This window comes from Molothrus aeneus, chromosome 5 (assembly GCF_037042795.1).
Source record: "Molothrus aeneus isolate 106 chromosome 5, BPBGC_Maene_1.0, whole genome shotgun sequence".
Lineage (NCBI taxonomy): Eukaryota > Metazoa > Chordata > Aves > Passeriformes > Icteridae > Molothrus > Molothrus aeneus.
The window spans coordinates 16,276,914-16,298,947 of record NC_089650.1 but is presented as its reverse complement, the minus strand read 5'-3'; the positions used below and the strand labels follow the sequence as shown (position 1 = coordinate 16,298,947).

The 22,034-nt window shown below is 40.8% G+C and overlaps 1 protein-coding gene across 2 annotated transcripts in view; it reads left to right on the top strand.

Moving 5' to 3' along the window:
- Positions 1-3,265: 3,265 nt before the first annotated feature.
- APPL2 (adaptor protein, phosphotyrosine interacting with PH domain and leucine zipper 2) overlaps positions 3,266-22,034 on the top strand; it is a 35,660-nt gene continuing 16,891 nt past the window's right edge. For both annotated transcript variants that reach the window (XM_066549783.1, XM_066549784.1), the window contains exons 1-5: positions 3,266-3,468; positions 8,194-8,292; positions 18,572-18,631; positions 19,122-19,193; positions 21,046-21,133. In XM_066549783.1, the coding sequence (XP_066405880.1) occupies positions 3,415-3,468; positions 8,194-8,292; positions 18,572-18,631; positions 19,122-19,193; positions 21,046-21,133 (373 nt within the window). In that variant the 5' untranslated portion in view covers positions 3,266-3,414. The remainder of the gene's footprint in view (positions 3,469-8,193; positions 8,293-18,571; positions 18,632-19,121; positions 19,194-21,045; positions 21,134-22,034) is intronic.

Here is a 22,034-nt window from a genome sequence, read left to right as displayed (position 1 = left end):
TCATTTTGCGAAGAGATTTGTTAAGAAGACAAATCTTGAAATTCCAGATGGATTCAAACTTTCTTCTTCTTTCCTTTAAAATTGATCATTCTCCCAACTATGAGATTTTTTGGCTACTGTCAGGCTTTTGCTGGAAGGAAGCATCATCTTTTCTTAGAAGTAGGATAATTAGTTTATGTAATAAATTACTTCATACTCAACTCTCAATTATTTATTGATTTTGATACTATGATCTCTTGATACTATGATCTCTTGCTAGTTCTGTAAGCAGTATGGATCACTTTAATTGTAGTTTTTCTGAGGTTTTTTCCCTAAAGTTTTCCCACTCTAGGAGCCATTTTCCTTAACATGATTGAGTCATCTGTAGGTTATGGAATACACACATACAGATTAATTGAGCTGCTTCCTGAAGTGATCTCAAGCTCACTTCACACTTCCATGGCAGGTCTTTTGAGCAGTCAGGTGGCTGATTCTGGGTACTGTGCCTACTGTTTCCCTGTTTTCTTTCCTTATGTTCAATGTTCCCAGAATGGCTGTAAGAGTGCTTTTCAGTCAGCATGACTTTTTGTAGTAGGTGAGTATATTGCATTCAGTACCTGGATACCGAACATGGAAACTCAGGAAACCCAGAAACTGTGTTTTCTTGTGTCAAAGAATGAAACACCTCTACCCAAAGGACTGCCCGTGGACAAGGTACCTAAATTCTTTTTATAATACTGCTAATGCTGCATAAATGAATTGTTGAAATGTTTGGTGGTAGTACTGTGGGTTATTTTAATTCTTTTAGAAACATTATTTGGAGTTAGCAAAACTGAAGAATTTTTTGATTTTTCTTAGACCCAAAAAAACCAAGTGACTGGGAAATTAATTTCAATTACTTATAGGCAACTTTTGAAATTCAAAACCACCTGGACTGAATTGGTAAAGTTCAATACAAACATTTTGTTCGCTATAAATAAGCAATCTGCCAAGTTTATAGCTGTGTAGGAAATGATACAACAAAGAATGGCAACTAGTGAAAAACATCACCCTTCAGTAAGTTAATGAAGTGCTTTTTGTTTTATTTAAATAAAACTAGTAGAACCTGTTCTGGAAATAACTATTCTGAACTTTGGAATGACAACAGGTTTCCACTGCTGAACCTCAGACTAAACAAAGACATCAAAAAGAAGAACACAAAACCTTTCAGGTTATTGCAGTGATGTGAAATAAAACCACAAACCACCTCAATGCTTTCCTGGTGAAGGAAATACTTCAACTCAATGGGTAAGAGCTGTTGCTGAACTATTTCAAGACAAGAAGGGGAAAGAAAGAGGCAAGAGTTGTAACTAAAACGAAGTATTTGGGAAATATTAAAAAAATGCCCTGAAGCTACTTTAACAGATACAGAAAATCTGATGCAGCATGGTTTTCTTGTTCTCCATTAATGTCAAGTAATGCTTTCAAAATCTCTAGTGAAAGAAAAATAAGACTTAACACAGACTGACAAAATTGGCTCAAATGTGATCACAGATTCTTAAGCCTTATGCCTAACTGGTGTCCTATTTCATATTCTGTAGAAAAAAAAATCTCTGGCCTCTTTTCACCACTCTAAAATTCTCTGAAACATTATTATGATAAATATGTATCTATTTTTATTTTCTCTTTGTGTAAATACATACTGTCATCCATGGTATTTTTGGTCTTAGCTAGAGATTTTTATTATGGTTCAGTGTCTTTATTCAGGCAGGAAAAAGAACTGAATGTGAGACCTCTGTTCTTACTCAAAGGCCTGGAACAGGGTGTCCAGCTTCAGGACTGGTGGAGCAGTCCCACTGTAATGGCTTGGCACATTGGGTTAAAGGTCCCATCTCAAGCTTCAGAAGCAATACCAATCAAAGTCAGACACACAGAAATACTGTAGCCGAAATTGCAGGGTTCAGTGGTCTTTCTCATACATAATTAAGCAAATAATCATCTAGCCAGTCTGCAAAAAGTCTTTTAATTAGGAAAAAAAACCCTCAATCTTTATTAGTAATCACCTTGTCATATAAAATGTTTCCTATTGCTTAAGAACAGAAGTGGAAAAATCCACTGGGACTTAGATGCAAAAAGCTGGCCAATATTGATGTTTGGAGTTCTTTTACAACACAAGCTGCATTTTTTAGAATTTTCTTCTTTTAATAGAGGCCAGCAATACGAGTTATCTGAAGATTGTGAAATTTCTTCGAAGATGGTATCATCTTGCAGTCAGTATGGTTGTTTGCATATTGTTTAATTGGCAGGATTCTTCCTGAAGTCTTCAGAAGTGGGCTTTTGTTGTTTGGGTTTTGTTTTGTTTTTTGGTTTTGATGTTGTTGTTGTTATTTTGGGGGTTTTGTATTTTGTTTGTTGGTTGGTTTTTGGGTTTTTTTTCCCCTTAAATGAGATTCTGGTTTTGAGTATCTCCATTTTTAGCTAAAGGCACACTGGAGCAACAAAAGCTACAGCTGACAAGAATGGAGCAACTTCCCTGCAAGATCCGTAACCCTGGACTTTTGGAGAAGCTAAGGCACCAGCAATGGACACCCTTCAAAGGCATGTACATAATCAAATAAATATCAAGCTGTGGTAACTTTGCAAATATTAATTTTGTTTAACAAGCATCCAAACTAATGTCCAAATGCTGAAGTTATCCAACACAATTAAGACAGCATCAAGACTCATAAAAACATAGCTCAGTACATGAAGGACTAGTAACTCAAAATTCATCCCTTCCAACCCCCCAAGTGTTATGGGGTTATGGTGTTATGGTCTATGGCTGTGCTGGGATTTGCCTGTCTCGAGCACAAGGTCCCACAGTTTCACTTGCAGAGCTGTCCATGGACAAGAACAAACGCAGATGCCACAAAGGAGGGTCACTGATAAGCAAGCGGCGGTGCTGATGCCAGAAGTGTCCCTGCCGCGCACCTGAGGAGAGCACAGCAAAGGGCTCACCCACAGCTGGAGGTCCCCAAGCCCCACGAGCTCAGGCTGGAGGAGCTGATCTTCGCCTGGTTTTTATCACACCCACGCGCCCTCACAGCCTCTCTCAGCTGAGGGGGCATCCAGGGCCGCTGCTGCATCCCTCCTCTCGCCACCCTGCTCTCCCGGAGCGGAGCTGCGGGAGGCCGCCACGAGCCGCCCTCCATCTGCGCCCTCCGTCCCGCTGCCCGTCGAGCTAATGGCGGCAGGAAGCCTCCCCCCACCGGCCCTCCCCGTGACTCGCTTCCTCCGCCGGACGGGAACTGGGCGGAGTGCGCGGCCCTGGCTCCGCCAGCGGAGTCGTCCAGCCGTGCTCGGTGCCTGCAGAGCGCCGCGGCTACCCCGCGGGGACGGACGGACGCAGCCGAGCCCCGCCGCCGGGGCGTGCCTGCGCTGCGCAGCCCTCTCCTGCCAGGGCTTCGCCGCGCCAACATGCCCGTCGTCGACAAGCTCCTCCTGGAAGAAGCTCTGCAGGACAGCCCGCAGGTAGCGGCCGCTGCCGGGACAGCCCGTCCGTCCGTCCGTGTGACGCACCCGAGTGCTCGGTGCCGGCGGGTCTGGCCGGGCCGGAGTGGGCTGAGAGCGGGCTAGAGCCGGGGAGCGGCGTCCCGTGGCGGAGAGAGGGGTGCCGGGGGCGGTGCGGGGGGATGGCACGGTGGGCGAGGAATTGGTCGGGGCGAGCTGAAGTGGTCGGGGCGAGCTCGGCGGTCGGAGCCGTCGGGGAGCGGGGATGCGCTGAGACGGGCGGACGGCAGCCGTGCGGCTGCGGGGGAAGTCTGGTGGGGCGTTCGTCGGGGGAAAAGCAGGCAGAGTCTGCTCCTCGGCGTCCTCCAGCGCAGGGGACACTGCGCCCGTTCTCCTCACCGCCCTTAGTGAAACTGCTGTGGCTTTTTCCTCGTACCGTCCCGTCTGGGTGTGCGCTTGATGGCTATAAAGGTTGCCTGGAACAGCCGAGATGTGTCGGGGAAGGACAGGTGGGCAGGGCTCGGTGCGCTGGCTTCCCCCGAAGGGAAAAGGACACCTGAGCGCAGTGAGTCACCTTGCCTCGGTGGCAGAATAGGCTGGAGGAGAGTCACCACCAGCGTGCCTGATTCTTAAGGGCCGCAGTTCCCATACAGGAGCTTCCAGGAGGATAAGTGAGGCGGATACCACCGAAGATGATCTCCTTTGAAGGGCTGTGAGGAACGAAGAGAGGCGGTCGCTGCCCTTCCCTTTCCTTCCCGAGTGCGGGCAGGGGAGGATGTTCCTCCTTTCGCCCCAGTGCAGCGTCCCGTGCCCCGCCGCCGGGAGCCGCGATATGCCGCAGCTGCACAGGGGACCCCCCTGGCACTGTGGAAGCCCCACAAAGAAGAACATGCCGAGTCTTTATGTGTTCAGGGGGTGGTTGAGTGGAAGAGAGAAATAACAGGAAAGGGAAAGAATGGAAATTCCACTGGGGGATGCGGAAGGTGTTCTGGGGACAAAGCATGGTGTGGAACGAGATACAAAAGTAGTTGGTGAAGCAGGGAATAAACAAATGAGGGCAGGGTGGATCAATATGGGTGCAGCTCCCAAGTAACCCTGTGTTGTAATCCTAAGTCGTGTGCTGATGGATCAGGAAGAGGAATGACTAGGTAAGCTGTAGAGCAGATTGCTGCAAGGTGTTACAGTCTGTCATGACACATTTTGGAGGAAAGATTGGAAATGCACTTGTCAGGACTTAGTGAGCCTTAGGTCTTATCTTAATTGCTTCATTTTATCCTGGTTTTTTTGTAATTTCATGAAATCTCATTCTAGTAAGAAGGATTTCATCATCTGTTTGATGTGGTGTAATCATCCTTAGGAATTTTAAACTCTGGGCTGGAAGAAGTGTTGAGTAATGTGATGTTACACCAAAGTCAGCCCTGCTCGGAGCAGAGCTTTGGGTAAGGTGACCTACAGAGTTCCTTACCAGCCTGAGCTTTTCCATGTTCCACAGTTTACCAGAATGTACCAGATTCATTATGGGTAGTTAGTAACATTTTTAGTGTTAAACTACCCACTGTGTCCTAAAGCTGAAGAAATTGACGTGCAGGAGAAATGAACCAATTTACCTCTTCAGTCAACACTTCCCTCAATGATAAAAAATGTAACGCTGACTGAAAGCAGCTGAACAATGCAATGAATGGAATTTGGAGGTCATCATCTTTCCTGTGTCCTGAAATGAAGGCTGTCAATGTCTCCTTTGCAATCACTGGAATACCAGGCAATGCATAAACCTGAGTATTGCCAGGTTGTTTTAGCCTGATCTGGTCATTGGTTTTTCTTCAAGCTCTACAGCTTTCAGAGGGAGTGACATTTATTTTTTATAATGGCCCAGTGTTGCTAAAATATATTATTTTTATGCAAGGAAGTAGGAGTGGGTTTTTCAGTCTTTTATATTTTTATTACTTTTTTCACTGGGGAGAGCTTTAGATTCACAAAATCAAGGCAAAAAGTTAGTCTCTGTTCCACAGAAATAAGCAGCATAGCATTTTATAGGATCAGTTACTTCCGCAAGAAGGAGCCTGATTCTCTCCTGCTCTCTACAGTTACAGGAGTGCAAAGGGATGGCGAAATGAGGATATAACCTCACTTAGCATAATCTGTGGGAAGTATGTGATTTACATGCAAGACCGAGGAGAATTAGCCAAAGTTATTTCTTCATCAGGTTTCTGGAACTTGATTTATCTCTCCCCATCAGTACAGTACTTTTGTCTTGATTTGTCTCCAGACACTGGCTGAAACAAGCCATAAGAAGTGTCTTAATTTTGATGTGTTTGGCTACAAAATACAGAAAAATTTATGTCAGCAGTCATGCTAAAATCAAGGGAAGTACTTACATGAAACTAGAATTTTTTTTCCTGTCCTTCCAGAAGTTGAGGCAATGTTGTGAATAATGGGGCCTCCTAAATGTTAGTTTAATATTTGGATTACTGGTTTATTTCAGCAGAATTAGCTTCTATTCCAACATTTGTCAAAACAGCAAGAAAGAAAATACATACATGCTGGTATTCTGTTACAGTGATTTCATGTGGTATTCTTAAATGTAAAAGTTTCCAAGAATAACTTCCAAACTGACTGAATAATTTATTGTTTTTATTATTTTTGAACAATGTGCTAATAACAGAGGCCAAGACTTTCAGAAGTTGGTTCCTGGAGCTGTTCTACCTCAAACCATATTTAGACAAATGAAAAATCTGAATCTGCAAAAATTCAGTAAAATTTTACAAATGCATCTGACATTCCTGTATTTGGGAACCTTTTCCAGCAGGCAGAAGTGTGTGATTTGTGGCCTACTTCAGGCAATTTCTTTATAACCTTTGAATTTTAGCTTGAGATTTGGCTTGATAAACATTGTGTCAAGTTTTATAATTTTTGCTTTTCCCAGATTTATTTTTTAACCATCTTTGTGCCCTGTACTTTTCATGTGCCATTGTAACACAAACCAGGTGCCACTATAACACAAATTGAGTGCTGCATAGATACAAAATAGTTTGTTGACATTATTTTGCTTTACATCGTTGAAGATAAAACATTTGAAACCAGATATTTTTAAAAATCAATATGTTTGCAGTTACTGAAATAATATGTTAATGTGGAAAACTCTCAAAATCGTGCCACTGTCCTTACAGGGAAGTTCTGTACAAAGGTGCTTTAAACATTTGGGTTCCTGGTATCAATTTCATTGACTTGGACTTCTCTCCATTCTCTGGTTTTTATGTTCACCTTATTTGAGAACAATACTTTGTAATGAATATTCCCTTACATGCTAGGATCTCAAACTAGCTTCCCAAACTGCCTGCATCTCTCAGGTAGGAGGTGTTGTAGCAGCTCAGCACATCAGCCAAGTGAACTGTTGAGAGCTTTTAAAGCTACTCATAGGAAGAAGGTTCTGAAAAGAACCCAAAGAGTGACTCTCAGGTCATGTATTTTAACCACTGACCAGCACTAGTTTCTGACTTGGATGCTTCTCGGCAGAGATGAAATGATAGTTAATCATAGACCAGGATTCTTGAAGGATGCTGATGTTGAGTTTTCCAGGATGAAGAAAGTCTGGGCAGAGAGTTTTGCAGAGAAGAAAAAATGCCTTGGAAAATGCACGTGCCTTCAGTCAAAATAGTGAATTATCTTAAAACTTTGAAAACCAATTTCCCAAATTTGAATCTGGATACTTCAAGTGCATTAGAGATTCCTGTAAGAGGGGGATAAATAAAGGCCTTGCTCTTTTACAGGACTGAAATGTTTAAGAAAGTATTGGAGTTTATGTGTGCCCCTCATGTAAACAGATGAAGCTCATTAATATCATAGGGGTTAGCTGTACAGATGGAGGGACATTTCCAGTTAGCCTCAAGCAGATTGGATTTATCAAAGTTAAAACTAAGTATGGATCATGAGTTTGTTAAAGGGACAATCTTTCCTCTTTAATTATTGTAAAGATCTAGCAAATTTTAGAGCCCAGCATTATTCTGAAATATCTTTTTTATCCTGAGAGCTGTGTCAGCAACATAATTCTTTATTCCTGACAATTCTGCCTGAACAAACCAAGGGAATTTGTGTCTTTTAAGATAACACAAGTTCTTCCTTCCCCTTCCTGCTTGCTGGCTAGGATGAATTAGCAGAGTGAAGAAAGTACAGGGTATCTCTGAGTGGGTGTATCCTTGTGTGCCTCTTGGAGATGAACACTCAGTTGTTTGGTCCAGCTTGCTTTGGCCAGGGCCCCTTAAGAGTTTAAGAGTTTGCTCAGGACAGTGGGGAGTGAATAACAGAGTGTAAATTATCTCAGTGGAAAGGGGTGCTTTCAATGCAGTCTGACACTGGAGAAGTAAAGTGAGCAAGCAGTGGTGTTTGACCCCCAGTCCTTAACAGGGTTTGAATTACTGTAGTCAGCAGGAAGATATTCAGGATTTTTTACATCCCTAATTATGGACTATTGGAAGGACTGTTAGTAGGAGCAAGAGCCTGGGAGTTGGGATGGGGCTGTAGCATTTTATTAGTTTGCATCCTTGTGCCTCAGTTTACCATCCATACTAAAAGAACCTATTTCCACATGTTTAGAGATTAGAGATTCTGAATAAACAGAATCATGCAAGTCAAGGGCATATTATTTCTGATTGCTTTTTACTTTTTACTACCATCTCTTTGTAGTTGTTTGATTCTTTTTAATATTTCGGCTTAGGACTGAAAGCTTTGTTTTTTTTTCTTTTGTTGAAGACTCGTTCTTTGCTCAGTGTCTTTGAAGAAGATGCAGGAACCCTTACAGAATACACAAACCAGTTGCTTCAGGCAATGCAACGAGTCTATGGTGCCCAGGTAATTTTTCATTTGTATTTTTTTTGTTTTATCTGGAGTAGAACATAAATTGCTATTATGATGCTGTTATTTACATTAGAGTTGCTAAGTACATGTTTCTTATGTGGTTTAAGAGGAGTTGTGGGTGTTTTTCATCTGATAGCTCAACCTCTTCCTGCCTTGATGTTCAGAAAAGTAGTATTCATTTAAAAAAAAAAAAAGTTCTTTATTTTGTCTGCAAACAATTAATCCGAGTGAAACTGTGCTGTGTCCTTATCTTATGGTACATTGGGAGGCCAGCCTTGGCAAAATTGCTTGCCAAAACGCAGACACGATTCCCAGGTCTGCACACTGACTTTAGGCACCTAACTTTGATGCTGTGACTCACCTCATGGAGGGAACTGCCCATGTCAATTGATTACAGAGCAGATGTGCACTTTGGCTCATACTAAAGTCAAGTGCCTAGAGTAGTTGTGAAAGAAATGAGCAGGAGCAGAAAAAATAACATTTTCTAGAATGTTTACATGACCTAGATGACTAAATCCCTTTGAAAGTAAAACCTGTAAAAGAAATTGCATGCAGTGCTTTGGAAAATGTAAATCTGAGTGATTTTCAGTGAAGCTGATTCCCATGTGCATAAAATTAGGTGTTTCAAAATTCCATATCTGCGTCTTTAAAGCCATACACAGTGTCTCCTGGAAGTTTTGCAAGTATTTACGTAGGTTAAATTCCTGAGTTCACTAGAAACAACTTTTCTATTCTTAAACCAGTAAATCGGAGCCCACAGATTAAGAGCTATGGGGTATTTTGAATTTCCCTGAAGAGTGCCTGATCTCTACATTATTAGAAATCAGCTCAGCTGTAAGTCTTGCTATAAGCAAGTATATGTCCATTTGATGGGATTGCTCTTTGGATGACTGATAGTTTGACATGGAAGAACAATTTGCTCGGGATCTGGCTGCCTACACCTGGAAGATCCAGCTTTGGAGAGTCTCCACATCTTGGATGTTGTGCAAATGCAGAGCAGCCAGAGGTTTGCAGCACAGCTTAGGTACATAGGAAATTATGCAGGGCATGGCCAAGGGCTTGAGAGGTGGTGTGATATCAGCACTAAAAGTCAGGGATAGGCATTTTGGTAGAGTCACTGTGCTTTAAGAGTAACAAAGAGTGTGGGCATGTTGTGCGGTAGGAATCTGACAGCAAAGACTGGGTAGGATTGAAATGGATGAAGAAGGGAATCAGGAGATAAATCTGATTCTTAATGTCCACCCTGAGGGCTTCATGTCCCTTTCCACTGCTGATGACATTTTAGGATGGCATTTCAGGAAGTGATTGCTCTATGTGATTCAAGAAAAAAAAAAGCGCTTTTTCTGCTTTTCTTTGCCTCTTCCTTTTCATCTTGGTTTTTAGCCTTCTCCATTTCTGTTTCACCACAATTACATTTCCTTTCTCTTCTCATTGTCTCAGTACATTTACCCATCACTATTTTGCAGTACTACTGAGTCTACTTCATTTTTCCAGCACTTTTTCACCACTTCTTCCTGAACACTGCTTTAGTTTGATGTAAGTATTCAGTCGCTTGTAACTATTTGATATAAAATTTGATTCTTTAAAAGAGGTCTTTGGAGTTTGGTGCAGTTTTGAGATGTAGAAATAGAAGGGTAATGCTGAATTGCCTACTAAACATAAAGTTAGTTATTGACAGTTAAGAAAAATGTATGTGGTATTTCTTGGCTGCCTAATCACAACTTGAGAGAAAAAGCACTTTTGTTGATATGTTATCTGGGCCTCAATACCAGCATATTAGGAGGTGTTACCAACCCTGTAAAAGCTGAGTATTGAGAAGCCACTTTCTGAATTTGCCTTTTTATTTTTGTGACATAAATTTTGACTCTGCAAAGTCAAATTTTCTCTTTGCAAAGTCATTGTCATCTCCTGCTCTGATTTCTGTGTCTGTAAGGTAGGAATTACAGTTACTGACCTACTTTAAAGCAAAGGACATAAAATGACTGGGATCACAGTCAAGGTAGTCAGACAAAGCATCAGTGGGTTGTACTAGTCTTCAGTACTGAAAATTCAGGGTTTATGCCTCCTCAAAACACTTATGACAGTTTAAAAAAATGTTAATTTTGTTTTCTTCCATAGTTTTTTCTGAACTTTAACATTTCCCAGATGTTTTAACCATGTTTTCAACATTTTTTTGGGCTAGCTTACTAGAAATTTGGTGTTTCTTCTGATGAAAACTCAGATTTTCATGTTATTCAAACCACTGTAGCTTGTGATCAAATAACAATAGTTAATGGTTCTGAAGAGATTCAGTGCAGAGTCTCAGGGGAGTAGCAATTAGTACCAACTGCATGCTGTCTATAGCTGTGTCAAAACGCTGCTCTGTGTGGAGAGCCACACTAAATTTGTAAAGTGACAGCTCAAACTGCTTCAAGCACTTTGATCAGTGCATTTGAAAGGAGTGTGAAAAAGAAATACTTGCCCATATTGTAAAAAAAAACCAAAACATTTAGGAAAATAGGAATCCTTTTAAACATCTTTTCAGACTTACATGTGTTTCAGCAGGACTTTAAAAGTAAGGAGGGATGGGCAGCATCCTGTGCAGCAGTGGCTCTGCTGCCTGGGCTGCAGCTGGGTGATGCATGGATAGCAGATCGCCTTGGCTGCAAGGCCCTCAGTGCTTTACAAGCCTCTGGTTGCACCGCAGGATGAGGACAGTGCTCTCACCTCCCTGGGCACCCACACCACATGGGATCAGGTGGTAACTCTTTAGTGCAAAAGAAGCTGTGATGCTACAAGGTAGATGCAGTGTGTGATGCCCTGATTAAGAAGTCACTGGACCCAAAAGTGGCACTAGAGGAGTGAGGTTGCACTGATGCCCTGATTAAGGAGAAGTCACAGAACCCAAAACTAGCACTGGAGGAGTAAGGCTTGTTGATCTGGCAAACCGATGTGATTAAATACAGTGAAGCATTTTTATATTCATCAAATAAACCACACCTGTGTGAGTACATACTTCCTTCTGTAGATCTTCTAGCTGTGCTGTAGTACTCTGGAATAGTTACCACAGTAGTGGTCTTATACAGGAGATCTTCCTTACAGAATTTATTCTTGTGTGCAAGCCCTGATGTTGCATCTGGCATTACTGCTGATTTCTGTGAATGTTGTGTTTGTCAGTCTGGATGTTTTATTACCTGAGCAATATTAGAATGCAGCAGCAAGCAAGGACTGTTAGAAAATTTAATTTGCTGAATTTACAATGCTGAGGTTCTTGCAATAGTGTAGGTGCAAAGTGTGCCCAGTTTACCTTCCTGACCACTGTCATAGTAATCGTTTTCAGAGCTTTGCTGTCATTTCCAGTTCTCCATCATGCTCTAGAAATGGCTGAGCAGGGAATCTTCACTTGAAGCAAAATGCCTTTAGGAAACTTAGGAGACTCTTGTGTCTCTGCTGACTATTAGAAGAGATAAATAGTTGAGCAGGTGAGAGGAGAGTAAGATGCAGTATTTTGTCATTGTAAAGATATTTAATCTCACGAATCCTGACAAACCTGTCTAGATACAGGGGCAGTGATGTCAGAAGAGGAGTAGAAAGAAACAAATGTTGTATTTATCAATATATCTGGAGAGGGAACCGCATGGGAATTGTAAAGCATGATCTTGTTCAGCATCTCTGTCTCTGTGAGCAGTTGTCTTGTGATTCCAGAGGCACACGGGCAAAGCAGCAACAACTGCTGTGGCTCACTGCCTTTTTACATCCAGACTCTTACAGAAACTTTTGACAATTATGGAATAGTCTTGGTTTATAGGTGCCACATTATGGGTGTCAGGACAGCTTGAATCTGTCAAGCTATTTTTAAAGTAGTGCTTTATAAATGTCACTTCTCTCTGCAAATTCATGATTCCTCATGTCTACATTTTTCAACAGTGCTGCTTGTTTGATTTTCCTGTGTATTGCCTTCAGGAGGTTGTAATTCAGTAGTTGGGTGTCAGGCTCTTTAGACTTTGCATGGACTTTCATATTGATTATGTTGCATAGCTAACCCCAAGTGCTGAGAGTTCTTGCTTATTTAGCAAGTAAGCACTGATACAGCTTTTCTTTTAATTGTTTTCTTTTCATGTCTAAGGGAACAATTGTGTTGGCTTTTCAAATTATAAGACCTTTTTTTTCCTAAAACGTTTTGATGGAATAAAAATTAAGTTAGCATTTTATAAACTTCTAATTTAACATAGAGAAGCTTCAACAGAGTGTTAGAATGGGACAAACATTTGCAATAAACGACAATTGTCATCGCTGACTTCTGTGAAATACTGTGTGTGTTATTATTCCATACTTGTAAGTTTGCATCATACCTCTTACCTTCCTGAGGCTTATTCACCATATATTGCTGACAGAGATAAGCAGAAGATTACTACACGAGAACTAACGTATTTAATAATATTACAATTATTTGTAATGCCATTACAAAGGCATGGGAGTTGGGTTTAGTGCTGCCTATAAAGTCAGAGTTGTCACCGTGCCTGGAAGCAGGTTAACATTGTGCTAAGGAGGATCTGGGGATCTGAGGCAGCATGAATGTATAGATACCCTGCTGATAGTAATTGTTTTGACAGAAGAGGTTCTTTCTGTACTGAACTAACCATCCTGTAGCTGCTTTTGGTGTTTTTCAGCAGAGCTTTGACCGGTTGCTTCTATTCCTTGGAGCTACTGGATGATTCTTTGCTGAACTGTTCCCATTTGTTAGGATAGGATGCCATGCTGTGAATCACCACAAGGGCAAGCCATATGTTAGCCTGATCTTGTAAAATGCTGTGCAGCCTGAGCACCCTGGTGATGCTTAGCTTCTGCAGCCCTGGATTCATGTTTCCAAGCCATTTAATATGCAAACCTAAGCCTGTAGGTCTGTGCCATTTACTAGATTGCTGGATAATTCTGTTTTGTAGGAAGATAAGCATATGTAAAGGGAACTGCATAAAACTGTTGTATCAAGACCCAGTTCTTTCTGTGCTGTGCCTGATTTTGAAGGTAAATGTGTTGCCTGGTTCTGAAGGGGTGGACAGGCTGGAACTACCTCCTGGGTCTTCCACTTAAATCACATATTTGGGTCTTTTTTCTCTTTGATGAGGCATTCAGTTTTTCCAGATGTAAGCCAAAATTTATTATGTGTTATTCTGGACATACAGAGTGCATGGATAAATATGTTTGTTTATATGAAGCAGCCTTTGGCAGTTCTGTGTTACAGTTACTTGTAGTTTAAAAAATGCCAACTGTAGCTGGAATAGGAAAGTTGCTTTGCAGAAAGCTTCTTGGAACTGGGTGTGCTGGAATAGTTCTGTGTCTTTAGAAGTTAATTTATAGCTCAACTTAATCCTTTACATGCCTTCAAATCTGTAGTCTGTTAGACAACTGTCTAGAGAAATATCTTTGGATTTCAGCAGATTAGTCCTCAGAGTTTATTTTGGAAAAATACAGAGATCCTAAAAATGGATGGACTGCCTCACTGGGAAATTGTAAATGGCATGGATATTTTATTACAGAGGTTAGAGAAAAATCAGTCTCTTCTGATGATATGAACAGCTTAGTGAATACAAGTGATAATGAAGAAGGTGGAATCAACCAGATGTCTTTACTCTGGGCACTAGCTAGAAAGTAAGACAGACTTTTTTTCCCACTGGCTTATTTGAAGGCTGGGTCAGGTATTGAAGTAACTTGAAAATTAAACAATATTTTTTAAACCAGCTGTTTTTCGTTTCTGGTAGATTAATGCTAGAATCAAGACCTGCTTCCATTACCTTATCCATTTAAACTGGACTTACAGAAATTTATTCCTAGGACTATCATGCAAGCCAGGTTTAGAGAAAAGGGGGAAAAAAGTCAGCACATCTGTAATCACTACTGATTTAATTATACTTATTTATGTATGTTTTTTTATTCCTTCTGCTACACTTTTTTTTACATTAATGCTGCAGAGATGTCTTACCTGTTAAGCAAAACCATCTAGTGCAAATGAATTTATTTGCAAGGCCCAGTACTGGTTACGTTTGCCTTCATTTTAGAAGGCTTCAATTTCTGTTCAGGATTTTTTTTTTTGAGTTTTTGCGTGATATATCATCTCATTGATAGCTGTCCTACTCCATAAATATGGGATGAATTCTGAAAAGTCAAGATAATATGGAAGAGATGTGGAATCAGGAATGTATTGTAGTTTTTCTTTTGCAGGGTGTATTACATTGCAGTCACTTCAGGACAAAGGAAATCAATGTTGCTGTATCCATGGGAAAATGCCTTGGAAATAGATTAAAACCTGTTAAAATAATTTGCCTGGATTTAGTGGATCTATCAACAGAAGCAATGCAAATAACTTCTAAGTCTTGAAACTGAATGGCAGCAGGGTAGGGGGAGGGGAAAAGGCTGATTAGGAAGAAATGGGAGGAGGATTAAACTTTCCCAGATTAGTGTGCTTAGCAATGCAGTATTACCACTAGGTCAGCAGAGCATTTTGCTTGCTTCTTGTTCCTTATGCAATGGAGTGTGTTTCAGCTTGCTAGCTTAATTTGATTTGTTTACAGTTTTTGGGCATGTGCCTGTTTTGTTTTGATTTTTGTTTGGGTTTTTTTCCCCAAATGATACAATGAATGATTTTGTACCTCTAATGGGAACTAAGTCTGGCAGGTATTAGGAGGGAGGATGAAGGACCCAGGATTAATTTTTCCACATGGGTAGGGATTGAGTAACAAGTTTGTGGTCCCCTGACACAAAGAACTGAGCCAATAAATGAGAAATGTGACCAGCTGGCAGCAGTGAGTTGTGAGTAATACATGGAACTGTTTTCCCCAGATCAGCCTAAAATCCCAAAGTAAGTTTTGTGTCAGGCACGCCTCTCAATTTGTTCTGTATCTAGAGTAGTAGGCTATGAATATCTGCATGGGGTCTGCAATTAACTGTTGTCACCTGGTTGTGTACTTGGTAAGGTGTTGTTTATTTACACCCCTTTGAGATCCTCAGAGTTTCTGTGTTCTCCCCTTATCCTTTCACATACTGGAGATCACTCCTGGGGAGTGGTGATGCCTGGAAGATGCTTACTCCACACACCTCTTTACACTGCCCATCTTCAAACTGCCCCACACAGATGAGTAGTGATGCCCTTTGAATATTAAGTGAGGAAATTGAGGATTGAGTCTAAAAACCAAACTGGTAGAAGCTTTGTGAACGGTGAACACAAAAGAACAGGATGTCTTTGGCCAGGGTTTTTTGGGGTTGGGGATTTTGTTTGTTTGTATCAGCCCATTATTCTGAAGCTTCTGTTAGTGTTAGCAAATTTAGGCCAGAAGCATGTCTTTTCCAGATTCAGAGCAGATCACAAAACTGCAGACTTTGCAGGAGTAAGTAAATTGAAAGAAATGGCAAAAAGAGGTATGTTTCTGATACTTGGTTTATTTCAAAAGATTTCTTTCACCCTGATCCAGCTGTCCAACTTATAGGTGGCATCACAGTTGCCGTGTGAGGACTTAGAGCTGGGTAGGAACTGCAAGAAGACTGTCTTTGAGATTGTGTTTATGAAAAAGATGCCAGGTCTGCGAACTTCTGATTGTTTTTTGTAATGTGAATTTCCTCCCACATGCATACAAACAAACCCTTTTAATGGCTTCTGTATACTTGCAGGGAGTCCTGTCCTCCCTGTCATAAATTCATTGCTTGCTAGCTCCCACTTGGAAGGTGGCAAAGTCTCTCTGGTATTCTTACTGCTTGGGGACAGATAATTAAGGCTCATTCCTATCCATGTCTGAGCCCTTAACAGGGTTTGTTTTTTATTATAAGGCAGAACATCCTTTTCCATCCTCTAGCTTGGGAAATACTTAAATACCAAGTGTTTGTATAAAGCTTTTTCATTGTAAAAACTATGTAATCTGTAAAAACTCCTGCAAATCTTAGAGGAACCATTGGCATTATTGTTGTCTGAAAGTGTGCTTATTACTAATTGGGCTGAAACAAGAAATAAGACTAATCCGTCACTGTGAAGTGAGAATAGTCATGGGATGTGCATGACCTGAGCATGGGCCCACGTTATCTCTTTGAACTACTGTTGATGTAGGGGGATAGAATATAAGAAAATAAAGATAATGAAGAAAGTAATCTTACCCCTAAGGAGTTGCAGCTGAGCCAGTTATCAAAGATTAGGAACAGGCCTGACTTTAACAGGCCACAGCTGTAACCAATGAGAAGAAGAGTGCTATAAAAGAGTGGGGTGGCTGGTTGAGAAGGGAATTGGAGTCAGTTGGCTGCTTTGTGAGGAAGAGTCCCTACTCTGAGGAGCTGCTCATGAGAAACACCAAGAAGGTATGAAACTTTTGCGATAAGGAGACGGCTGTACGGAACCCCTGCAATAAGATGACAACATGTTGATACCTTGGAAGTCTCTGCTGTGCCATCTCCTCCTGCCTGGGAGTGTTATCACCATGCTGTTTTTAAGATGGTCAAAATTACCTCGTTCAGCTTTTCCTGTCCTGTGTTCATATGCAGCTGCTGGTACCTAGGCTGTGGCTGGTTTGGTTTTGCTTTTTTTATTTTTCCAATGAGCACTTGAGCACACTTTAAGACTGACTGAATGTTGGGCCCTGCTGCCCCATGAACCCCTGTTCCTGGTGTGCTGAGGTGGAGCAGAAGTACTAGGCTATAATGCAGTATGTCATAGGTGGCAGCAGGCCAAAGCAAAGGGTGTTTCAGGGTCTCTGGCCCAGATAGTTCACTGTGCTGGGCTCTGCTTGCTTAGGATGATAAGGTACAATAAGAGAGCACACAAGTTCTGTCCCAGTTTTAATGGTTTTCTGTATCAGCCCTAGTCAAAAGGGCTCTATTAAAGCAGTTCAGGGATCTGTTCCTAGTTTTACAAACTCTCTATGGCCTTATATATTTTGAGACAGGAATAGTTTGTTAAGGTTTAAAATTAAATTTAGAGTTACTACTTCTCTGCCTTTCTGAGGACGAGAAGGATCTGATAGGGATTAAGATGGGTGTCAGTTACCCCCTTCCCTTTTTTCTTTTATTCTTGTTGTAAGTCCTTGTTAACAAATCAGGGACAGAGCACTTGATACGCTAGTGTTAGGAATACATTGATTAAAGATTGACAAATCCAAGTGCTTGTCTGGTTTTTCCAGCATCAAGTAAAATTATACAACTTCCCTACAAATCTTACCTGATGTAAGCACATCTTAAGTGTGTGTGTATTTTCAGGAAAAGACAGATGCACTGGTTTGTGCTCTTGTAGCCTCTTAAAGTGCTGTAATTACATTGGTACATTCCCTGAGTGTGAATGCAGTGTGAGGCACACCTTCTGTTTCAGTTTATTGATGTAGGTTTTGGGGAGAGATGATTAACCAGTTGGAAACATTCTTATGCTGGTAATGGCAGCCTACGTCTTTGATGTTGTTCTAGTTTTGATATATTCTTGTGATGGGGGAAACCCAAGCCTGAAACCAAACCCCCAAACATTAGCTCTATTCAAAGTAGTTAAACTATAGATCTGAAGTATGTCCCTCTTACTGCTGGTTCTCTGCTGTCATAGTTTAAGCCCAGCTGGAAATTCTACCAGGCCATTTGTGGGGCTTGCTCAACCCCATTTCTGTTTGCCTCACCCCAGTGGAATATGGAGGAGAATCAAAGTAAAACTTGTATTTTGAGATAAAGGAAGTTTAATAATTGAAAATAAAGTAAAATACAATAATGATGGTAAATAATAATAATGATAAGAAAAAGGGAAAAAAAAATCATGATGCACATTGCAGCTGTTCACCTCCCACTAACTGAAAGGAGCCAGAGCTCCTTTCCTGAACCCAGACTGGCCTCCCTTTAGGGTACTTGCCCCAGTTTATTTACTGAGCATGATGTTCCATGGTGTGGACTATCCCTTTAGTCCTTTTGGGTTGTCTTGCCCAGCTGTACTTCCTCCCAGTTTCTTTTGCATGCTCTCTCACTGGCCAAGTGTGGGACAAGGAAAAAAAATCCTTTACTTAGGATGAACACAACTTCACAAAAATCCAAAACATAAGTGTGTTTTCTGCACTATTCTTAATCTGAATCCGAAACACAGCACTGTAACTGCTGCTGACAAGAAATTAACTCTATCCTAACTGAAAGCAGGACATCTGTGCAGGTATTTTGGGACTAGCTGTTCGCACACAGCTGAATGATGGTGTAAGTAGTTTAGATTCAGTCAAGAAACTCCTAACAAAGTAGTGGTAACAACAGCACTGGGGACCTTTCATTATTTCTATTAACATGTCATTTTTGTTTGTAGAATGAAATGTGTCTTGCCACACAACAGCTTTCGAAGCAGCTCCTTGCCTATGAAAAGCAGGTATGTTCAGCACATGACTTTGATTTCTTTTCTGCCTCAGCACTTGTGAGGAAGTCTGTAAACTGTGTTTTCTGGAAGCGCTCAGGGCATTTGCTTTACTTGGTATCATGTGAAGGCAGTTGTGAATTTCCCCAGGATGTTCAAGGGAGTTGGGTTGTTTCTGAGAATCTTAAGAAAAGAACTGGATTAGAAAAAACCCAAAAAGGTACAAAATCCAAGTTAATAAATTTATGAAGATACAAGTCAGTTTGTTCCAGTTCTATGAGTTTAAAATGGGTATAATAAGAATTAAGTGTTGTCCAAAATTCATTCATTTAACACAAGAAGAGCAGGGTAAAATGATGTATATTAATGAGCTTCTGTTTTTACATTTATTTTTAGTATTTGTTGCATTTTGTAGAAATATTCATTAGATTTGCAGTAAAACAAGTGTTGTATTTTATATTCATCTTTATTAAGTTATGGACCAAATGTGTTTTTCTATTTCCAGCATTTTGCCTTAGGTAAAGGAGATGAAGAAGTGATAGCTACCCTCCATTATTTTTCAAAAGTTGTGGATGAGGTAATTTGAATTGCTAATATTCTCTTTATACAATACAGAATATTAGTGGTTTTTCTTTGGGTCTCTCCTTTTGATTCAGAGCCTTCCCACTGAAGGCTAGATTTAGAGTAGTTTAATTTTGGATAAAGACGTTTGATACTACCCTTCCATAATGGTTAGAGCTGTTTCTGTGGCTTCTTCCCATATTCTATCCTCAGAGCAAGGCTGAATTTCCTAGGGGAACTTAAAGAGAGACTAAAACAGGATGTGCCATATAGGTTAGGGCAATCTTTTATATAATTCCATATTAAAATGACACATTTCTAAGCTTTAAACACTGCAGTTTGAACCAAAACTTGCTAGGTATGGATGCAGGGCAGCTGTGAATTGGTAAAGTTGCAGTTTAGTTGCTATGAGATCATGCAGAATCCAAAGATGTCTGGGGAAGGCTGCAGTACTGTGAGGTGAAGACAGTGAATCTGTGTGCAGTGAATACTCCCATGCCATGGAGGTTTCTGTTAAGTACTGGAAGTGTTCGTAAATGCTTTTGTTAGACCTGCCCATGTAACATTTCAATATGGTCTTGGTATCTAGGTCGTCCTTGCTTTGGTATCTAGGTCCTTCTTGCTTAGGTTTCGTCAAATCACTCTCTCTGCTGTGAGCAGTGCTGTGCCATCAGAAAAGTCTGTTCTTGTTGGTCTACTTCCAACTTTGATTAAGAAGGCAAAAGGCTGTACTGAGGTCTGCTGTTTGGGAGAGGAGAGAAGTTTGTGGGACAAAAAGTAAGTTAAAAATTTTAGAGCCCATGAATAACTGGGGATGTATTGAGAGGAATCCCAAAGGTTTATTTTTTTTAGGCTTTTCTTGTTGCATGTGTGTTCTCAGGATGCTTGAAAGGAGCATTTGTTATCACAAGTCTTGGAATTGCTTATGTGCCTCCAAATAGTTAAAAACAAGAAGTTTCTCCTTCCCAGGTTCAAGAGAATGGTGCCATTTGGGGGCAGAAAGCTGAAAGTTGCTGCTCAGTTCTGTCAGTCACATTTTCCCTCATGAGAACTTGTTCCATTCCTTGGCCTCCTTTTCTGTGTGTTAGCTTCCCCTTGTGCCTGTTTTAGTTGTCTGTTCTATCAGCATTGAATTGTATTGTCTCATGGGAGATCCTCAGTTCATCCTTACCTGCATGAGACTGCCTGGAGGTATCCAGGACACTGAGCAAACAAGCAGGATGTCACCGCAACGTGCGGTACCCTCCTGGTGCTCCAGCAGTGTGATTGATAGCTGTCCTACCTGCTCCCATCTCATATTCTTAGCAGGCCAGTGTTGACATGAGAGCCTTGCTTGCCTTCATCCTAAATGGTGCCACATGGGTGCTTTAAAACAGTTGTTTGCTGAAGTTTAGAAACACAAAAACAGCAATGGGGAACTGCTATGAAGGTAAAATACTTGAATGCGATCTTTCATTGCAGTTGCCCCCTGTCGTGATTGTGTCCTTGTTAGTCCTTGTTCATGGAAAGACACTGTAGTTGTGGTGGTGGAACTGTAACTCCATGGCATTGAGACTTAACTAAAACAGGTGAATAAAGGATAATTAGAGTTTAAATCCTGTTGGGTTAAGCATTAGAATTAATGGTCAAGTGAATTGCCCTAATCCATTATGTGGGAACTGAGAAGTTCTTGGATCCTTGGGAAATACCAGGCAGGAATGAAGCATTTAGGGAGAGCATCCCCATCTGTCTTAGATACCATGAGAAGTTGTATTTCAAGCATTGAAGTACATTATATCCACTGGACACAAATGGCTGGTGTGTTTTGATGTTCTCTGTGGTTTGGGTTTTTTATGTACATTGTGTCTCAGAACAATTCTCTGTTTCAGCTCAATATTCTTCATTCTGAACTGGCAAAACAGCTTGCAGATACAATGGTTCTCCCAATAATACAATTTCGAGAAAAAGATCTCACAGGTAAATTTTTTATTCTAAGTTTCAATTTCCCTTATATGCTCCTTCTTGTTTATTTCATCACAAACTGAGACATAATGCCATGTATTAATTTGTTTTTTGACTCACAGAAAAGTTTGAGGTTTTTTTTCCTGTTACAGAATTTCATTGGCAGGTGCATGCTTTTACTCAGACAAAACCAGTTCAAGTTCACCACGTAACATTTTATGTACCATATGGTGCAAGTTTAAAAATACACAGCTTTGTTCTTTGTTGGGTCACTGTGTTTTTATACTAGTGTAATTTCACTGAAGTCACTGATGTTGTAATTGCCAGAAGGGAAATTTAGCAGTGAATTGGGCTTGCAAACAGTATTTATTCCACTTCAGAAGTTTGGGGCTGTTTGACAAGCACAAGCAAGAATGTTGTTTTAACTTCAGAGAATAGTATATTCCCTCCTTTTTAAGGAATCAGTCCTCTTTAAATTCTTGCCATGCAAGGGTAGTTCCACGCAAGTTACCTGATTTCACAAATTTGGGATTTCATTACTTAAACAGCAAGGCAGTAACACAAACATTTTATGTAATTAAAGAAGAAAAAAAACTCATATTCAAGGTCAGGGACAGTCTTACTTACTTATGTAACAGAAATGTGACTTTTTGCAGCAGCATGTCGGTCTTTGGGTCAGTCTTTCTGTCCTTAAAGCTACTGCTCATTTCACTTTTGCAGTCCCACTTATGTCCTTCTTGTAGACATCATTTTGGTGTGAGATAAAATGACTACAGCACAACATTGACTGATTTAAGTTCCTTATAGGATCTGATTGGAAATTGTGAGGACATCTAGGTGTCTATGTTAACAATACGTTGTTTATCATATACTGTCAAATATAAAGGAGAATTTGGATGGGAAGATGTTGATGGGA